The 7,235-nt window shown below is 56.3% G+C and overlaps 1 protein-coding gene across 1 annotated transcript in view; it reads right to left on the bottom strand.

The window, feature by feature from the left end:
* The window catches only part of NT5C1A (5'-nucleotidase, cytosolic IA), a gene marked incomplete at its 5' end in the record, with an annotated part of 10,166 nt that overhangs the window by 2,042 nt on the left and 889 nt on the right, over nt 1-7,235 (bottom strand). Inside the window, 4 exons of the mRNA XM_035904028.1 lie at nt 168-352; nt 789-911; nt 1,209-1,338; nt 2,179-2,346. Of these exons, the coding sequence (XP_035759921.1) occupies nt 168-352; nt 789-911; nt 1,209-1,338; nt 2,179-2,346 (606 nt within the window). The remainder of the gene's footprint in view (nt 1-167; nt 353-788; nt 912-1,208; nt 1,339-2,178; nt 2,347-7,235) is intronic.

The following is a 7,235-nucleotide window of genomic DNA, read 5'->3' as shown; positions in this document are numbered from 1 at the left end:
GCAGAGGGGGCCCAGCCGCAGCCATCCCGTGGGCCAGCAGTACCCGGCTGCTGACCCACCCCATCTCACACTCCACGTGCCAACCCCTGGCTTGTTCCCAGAGGTCAGCACACCCCAGCGGGCTGTCTCTCTCCCAGAGGCTTTTTCGAGCTGCACCCCAGCACTACCTGTGCCAGAGGCTTGTTCTCGTGAGCCTTTTCATGCTCAAAGAACATGTCCAAGCCGTGAGCCTTCACGATCTGCTCCGACTCGTCAGAGAAGAGCACGGCATCACCATCAAATGCCACCCGCAGCTGGTTCTCTGACACCTCCAGGTCTTTGCTGGGGCTGAAGATGGTGGCTGCAGCGATCCCTGTGGAGGTAAAGCATGAGGCAAGAGGTGGCAGTTACCCAAGGACCCGGCCTCGTGGCTTATCCATTGAGGAGCAGAGCAAAACGTGACGGGCTGGAAGCAAACACTGCAAGGGAATGCATGCACCCTGTAGCTTGGCCCCCAGACCTTTTACAGCAAAACCAAATGCCCAGATGACAAACCTCCCTCTGCATACAAGAAGTAATGGGAAAAACAGCGCCTTTGCCTTGCAAGAGCTGTGGAGCTCGAGGAAAGCCTTATTTCTATGGAAACTAGAGGTTCTTAGGAGCATCAAGGATGGGATGTGGGACAAGGCAGACCCTAGCTGCACATTGATGGAGGGACAGGGACATTGGAGCTATCACTCCTGGCACCAACCCCCTGAGGGTTCCAGGTTCCCCCCGCTGCCCCTCCCCAAGCCAGACCCCAGACTCACCCTCTTCAATGGCCCCACTCACTTTCTCGGCGTCGGAGGAGAGGTAGAGGTTGGTGTGATAGGCCTTGAGGTAACAGATGGGGCTGTTCCCTCCCGTCATGCAGAACCTCTCGATGAACAGATCTGAGGGAAGATGGACCCCGGGGTGAGCCTGACTGCCCCCCAAACAAGCCCTGATGCTGCTCTTCTGTGGCCTCCCAAGAGTCGGCAGGATGGGGGCTAATTTTGGTACTGCCTTCAACAGCATGGCCGGCAGCCAGAGCACCAGCCAACTTCCACTCAAAGCCCAGGAAATTTGGGAGAAGTGGGCTCAGCATGCGGTTAGGAGGAAGAGACAGGAGAAAGCATCTCCTTCTCTTGCTGCCAAGCTCCCAAACGCCACCGGCACCTGTGCAAAAGACAGCTTTGCTCTCAGCTTACCGTAGTGGTTGATGCTGTTGATCAAGCGAACCCCAACCTGGGCATGGTTGTTGGTCATGAGGACGATGTCGAAGAGCTCCTCGCTGTCGGGGTAGAGCTCACGCAGCTGCGTGTTCACCGCTTCCAGCGCCTGCAGCACCCCGGGGCGAGGGGAGGGGGGGTCAGCGAGCCCCAGGCATGGCCCTCACCCCCTTCTCACTGAGAAAAAACACTTCTCTTCACCAAAACCAGGGACTGGCCTGACCCCAGCTACACCCTGAGCCAAGCTGACATCAGCAAGCAGCTTTAGCTGGGAAAAAAAAAAGACTGATTTTGGGAGAAAAGCACATAGCTACTCTTCTATTTCCAAACACAAAAGGCTTCAAGCTTTTGTTAGGAGATGAGAACAAATTAGCTCAAATTTACAGATAAGTGGTTTTTCAAGAAATCTGAAACAGAACCAGTCTCTTCCCACCGAGTGGATTAGTTTATTCAGTGGGAAGAGGCAGGAGAACGCTTCAGCAAGGGCCAGCATGCAGAACTGCACTAAACCCGGTGGAACCAGGGCAGAAATTGGAAAATTATTTTTAAAGTCTGAAATGCCTCATTTCAACATGTCGAAATTAGAAATTGGCCGACTCTGTAGCAAGGCTAAATTCAGCCAATTTAAAAGAATAAATAAATTGTAATAACAATAACAAAAGATATGAGAATTCCCGAAAGGGAAACTTTAAATATGATCCAAAGAGACAATTTCTTCAATTCTTGGGCTCAGTTGGCAATTTGGAGAATTTGGCGCTTCCCCAGTCCTGGAAGAAGCGCATCACTTGCCAGGAGGTTTATTTGACCTCTGCTTGCTCCGTGGCTACATCCCTTCTGCCACGCATCTCCCACCCCTTACCCACACAAGCACCCCGGAGCACTCCCCTCTCCCCAAAACTTCTGGGTCAGGACCACGGTGCAGATTCAGCTTAGGCGGCTGGCTGCTCACCTTGACAAAGGGGAAGGCAGCCCCAGGGAGGAAGGGCTCGTTCTCATGGTCCAGCTGGTATTTCACATAGGCCTCCACCCCTTGCTCGTTGTAAATCTTCTGCTCTTCCTCCATGCGGAAAAGTGCCCGCGACGACACCGCGATGGTGATGGCGTTCTCGGGCTTCGGCTGCAGGGAAAGGGAGAAAATGGGGAGGCAGCCCCTGCACCCAGCCCCGCTGCCCGAGAAGGCATCTGTTAACTTTCAGCATGAAAGGCCACGGGGTGGGCGACACCTCCATAGCGATATGGAGGATAACGGGGCAGCTGCAACCCTGATCTTCCAATGCTTCAACAGATGAAGCCCTGCTGCACCGTCCCCACACATTCGGGATACCCGAGCGCCTTTTTCTGCTGGTTGCACCATGCTCAAGCCCTCCCACTGCAAACAGGCTGCCAGGATCCATCCAGACGCAACGTGCTACCCCAGAACCGCTCAACCCCGTGCCAGCTCAGCTTATAAAAACACTCGATATAGTTATTGTGGGTGGAAACATGACAAACAGGTGGCACAAGCAATGATTTATGAGTCATCATTATTAATGTTTGAGGGCTTGATCCAAAAATCCACTGAAGTCAACAAGGGGGCCTCTTTGCAGCGAGAGAGGGGACACCAGGAAAGTCAATCTCATCTTGACCCCCACCCGTCCTCCCTCTCCCCTTGGAGGGCAGGAGGGTGTTAATCCCCATCACTCACTTGCAGGCATGAAAGCAAATTCATTACTGATGGCCAACGAGAAATCCTCGCTCCCAGAACAGCAAATCCTAAGGAGGGACAGTGGTGCCCCGGCAGGCTCTGCCCACAGCAAGTCCTGGGAGCAGGACGGGGCCTGGGGGCTCCCATGGGGGATGATCCTGGGAGTTGGGAGCAGTCTCAGCCCAGGCGCTCTCTGGCTGCGCTCAGGGATGCATCTCCGCAGGGAGCCTGCGAAATCCAGGCCGGCAGCACTTCAGAAACACCTCACCCGCAGCTCCTCCATGATTTCCCAGATGACTAATCCTCTGGCAATGCCGTTTGCCCAGGGGCAGGAGGGCGCCTTGGCCAGCCGCACCACACACCCAGGTGCTCCAAAGTTCAAGCTCCCACCCTGCCTAGGGCTGAGCTTTACAGAAACAGCAGCCTGCCTAGCACGGACAAGGTACCCCATCAGCATGGGGGATCTTTGCTCCCTGCCGGGCTGGGCCCGCCCTGGGGCTCTGCCCCCATCCCAGCCCTTGCTGATCCTGCCCAGCATGGAGACGCACCCAGGAATGAGTCAATGGCAGCCCCCATGCCCTTCCCAGCACCCACACCCCCGTAAGCAGTGCCCGGGGCCGCATCATTACCCAAAATCCCCAGCAAGCAGATTAAGCAGTGGGCGATTAGGACTAGACACAGATTAGCTCAGGCTGAGAGCATCACCGTGGCCAAGAGGGATCCCTTTCCCACAGCATTTGCAGAGCAATAAGATCCCATTTGGAAGTGGCTCTTTTGAGAAAGCGGGTGAATAACCCCCAGGACACACAGGATCACTCGGGTCCACGCAGAAGCGGATCAGCGACACCAGCGTCGCTCCCAGAAGTGAACCACAGCCAGGTGCCCAACTCAGGTTTAGCCACCCAGTGGGTGTTAGCCATTAACTTGTCATGGGCCAAGTCTTGGCACTCCAACTCATTAATTAATAACTCTGGTGTCATGGACCATTTATTAACTGAAAATATTAATAACTATAAAAAGGGCTTGGGACATCCGGCCATTAGCCTTCAGCAAGGAGTCCTGCCGCTCCGTGCTGCTCCCACGTCCCTGCCACGCTGGGTTATTTATATGGGCACGTAGGGGAGCTGCTGGGCGTTTGCTCCCCGCTCCGGGTCCCCGATGGACCGCAGGGCAGAGCACCCTCCAGCCCCGCAGGAGGATCCCCAGCAGAGAAAGTCGGTCAGCAGCACGCACGGCACGGAGGCAAGTTGAAGGGGGTGGGATGGGTGAGCAGGGCAGTAAGCCCAGCCTAGCCGGATGCCCAGCCTGAATTTGCATCTCTATCTCCCCACAGCACGCACCTTGCACCCGGCAGGTGCCAAAAGCACCGGCACCTTGCGCAACCAACGCCAACAGGCTGCTCAAGGTCCCTTCCCTACCATTTAAAGTCACCAGCCTCCAGGAGGTTAATTTAAGAGGTAATAAACACAGCAATAAAAATAACCGTAAACTTGGGGCCTAACTCTGCCCCAGCGTGAGCTGCTGGAGCACCAGCTGCTTGCGGGCGGGAAGCCCGGCCTCCGGGAATGGGACCTGCTGGATCTTGTTCACTCCTGCCAAGAAAGATTTGCACCTTCGGAGCACTTTCTGCAGGAAAGTCGCACCCGGGCGCTAACACAGCTCCCAGCTCCGGCTGGGCTGAAACAGCCCTGCTGTTCTCTGGGAAATGCTGACATTTAAAAAAATAAGGCAATTGTGCACTGCAAGGAAGGAGCCGCGTCCTGACATTTCTTTCAAGTGGAAGTTTCATTTGGAAGCGTTCCCTCCTCAGGGTTGTTTGGATGCTTCTCCATCCCCACTAATACAGCAGATGATCATTACTACATCCAAAAAAATGGGCTTTAAAAAAGTCACAGCAGTACAGTAACCATGGCGCCTGAAATCCTCCATCAGAGTGCTGTGAACAACCTGACAAACCCCACTTTGCCTTGAAACATCACAGTTTTGGGGGGAAACACCCTTCATTTGGGGACAACACCCAAGCCTGCGCATGGGAGGGGTCCCACTCGCAGTCCTCATCGGGATGCATTTAGTCCCATGAGCTGTCCTGAAGCCTGCACCCCATCCCAACGCCACCTCCTGCCCTGGCTGCCCCAGCCCCGTCGAGGTCAGGCACTCTGAATGACAAACCTTGTTTTACCCTCAGAGCAGCATCCAAGGTCAGCCAAGGTCGATGAAAGCTCATCATCCAACACGAGCCCAGGAAGCAGGTGGGGGGGTTCTGCTCAGCTGAATCCAACCGAATTTGCTGCCTGGGGATTCATGATGAGCTCCTCTCCCTTCCTCCCTTCCCATGGGAAGGTCAGACCCAGCCCCATTCTGAACAACAAGCAAGAGCTTAACGATGTGTTTAACAGAAGTGTGAGCAGGGTGGCATGGGAGAAGTCCCATTCCAACCCCGGGTCCACCCCTGGGCTCAGCCAAGACAGAAGAAACAACCAGGGCCACGCCTGGTCTCCTCTGAAGAGGGACATCAGCCCATGGCACAGACTCCAAGTGGTCCACGAGGTCCAAACCCCATCTCAGAAGCATAAGTGACCTTGCCAGCAGGCCCTGGCTCCATAAAGTGCAAAACCCATCCCAGATGCAAACACCCCAGTTTTAGGGTAAAGACATATTCCAGCAGTGACTGGAAATGGCACGTTTTCCTCTGCAGACCCAACAGCTGGCAGGCTTTTAAATCGCCCTTCTAATCAGATGTAAATCCTAAGCAGCCCCCAAGGATTAGAAGCAGACATTTGGAAATCCTACATGCTCCCGGGATGTGCAGCAGGGCTGTGCTCTCCCACCCACAAGAGCCGCAGGTGCCCAGAGTGGCACCCAACACCAGCAGCTTCACTGCCACCCCTGGAAGCCATCACTGGCTGCCTCTCAGGCAGGAGCCACGGTGGGGACCCCGTTCTGCATCCCTTGGCCCTTTTGCATTGCCTGGAGCTGAATCTGCTGGACCCATCTTGATCCTAAAAACCCAGAGGAACTCTGGCGGATCCGGGCACTTCCCTGGACCAAATCCTTGTGGTTGAATTCAAAATTTGGAGGTGAATTTTGGTGGAAGATTTGGTCACAGAAAGGGAAGAAGAAAGGCTTGCTCTAGGGTCAAGCATGCTCCCCACCCTAGCGAAAGCATCCCAAAAATGAGGCGCCCTGGTGAGCCAGATGGGTCTCCATGGGTGCAGGGGACCGGCAGAGCAGAAGACAAGCAGGGTGCCCAGAGGAACAAAGCTAGCGAAGGCCCGCTCCCACCGACCCGGCCTCTCCTCCCTGCGCGGCGCCACTGGAGAGGCTGGGGGACATTTTCCGCATTGCTGAAGAGTGACAAGTCTCATTGCTGACCTCCCCAGCTGGCGGGAGCGAGGCCGGAGCAGGCGTGGGAGCTGGGCCGTGGGAAGAGAGGAGACCCCTGAAAAGTGGGGAGCCCCATGGGCTGCGGGGATGCCTTGTTAGCCCATTTCCCAGCCAGGAATGGTCTCCCCCAAAATGCTCCCAAAAATCACCCTACCTCTTCCAGCCAATCCCCAGGAGGGAGCAGCCCCCACAGCTCACGCCTGCTCCACTACCTGCTCTGGCTGGAAGAGACATTTGGCCGAGCAGACGGACAGACCCGGCACCCACAAGGGCGCAGACGGACGACAGCGAACTCCATTTCCCACATGCACGAGGGAGCCCTGGGCGGCTGCAAGCCCCCTGCTCAGGATCAGATTAAAGTTCAGGGCAATGGCTGAGATGGTTTTGAGTTTTCCAAACACATTATTTATCAGCCTGCCCCGGGGGGGGGGCACGGAGCTGGGCAGGCACCGCGGGGCATCGGCCCCGGCCCCACACGGGTGGATGGCACAGCCTAACTCCAGGGCCCTGAGTGCCTGGATCTCAGCTCTGCCACTGCACAGCAAACCACATCGCTGCCCCGTGCCTCAGTTTCCCCAGCTGTACAGCACAGGCGGGCATGCCGGTCACCGAGCTCGCTGCAAGGAGAGGAAGAGGAGGAGCCTGGGCTGACAGCCACAGGAGGCTGAAAGCATGATGGCATGAAAGACAACCAGCCGCATCCCACCACCAAGCCAGGCTCTCCCTCTCCTCCGGGAAGGGCAAAGGCAGCAGCGCTGCAGGTGGCAGCGGGTACAGGACCGGGGGCTGCAGCCGGGTCCCCTGCAGGGAAAGCACAGGGGCTGCTCCAAGCTGGGGTCCGCAGAGCAGGGACTTGGCTGTCCCTCCTCGCTGGAGAGGTCACACGCAGAGTTTTGCCACAAAAGGTGCTGACTGCCACCAGGCTCCTGACCTCACCG

Source organism: Egretta garzetta, unplaced genomic scaffold (genome assembly GCF_000687185.1).
Source record: "Egretta garzetta isolate BGI_Z169 unplaced genomic scaffold, ASM68718v1 scaffold101, whole genome shotgun sequence".
In the NCBI taxonomy this organism is placed as follows: domain Eukaryota; kingdom Metazoa; phylum Chordata; class Aves; order Pelecaniformes; family Ardeidae; genus Egretta; species Egretta garzetta.
The sequence above is the reverse complement of the archived record's forward strand: the minus strand, read 5'-3'. Positions and strand labels throughout refer to the sequence as shown.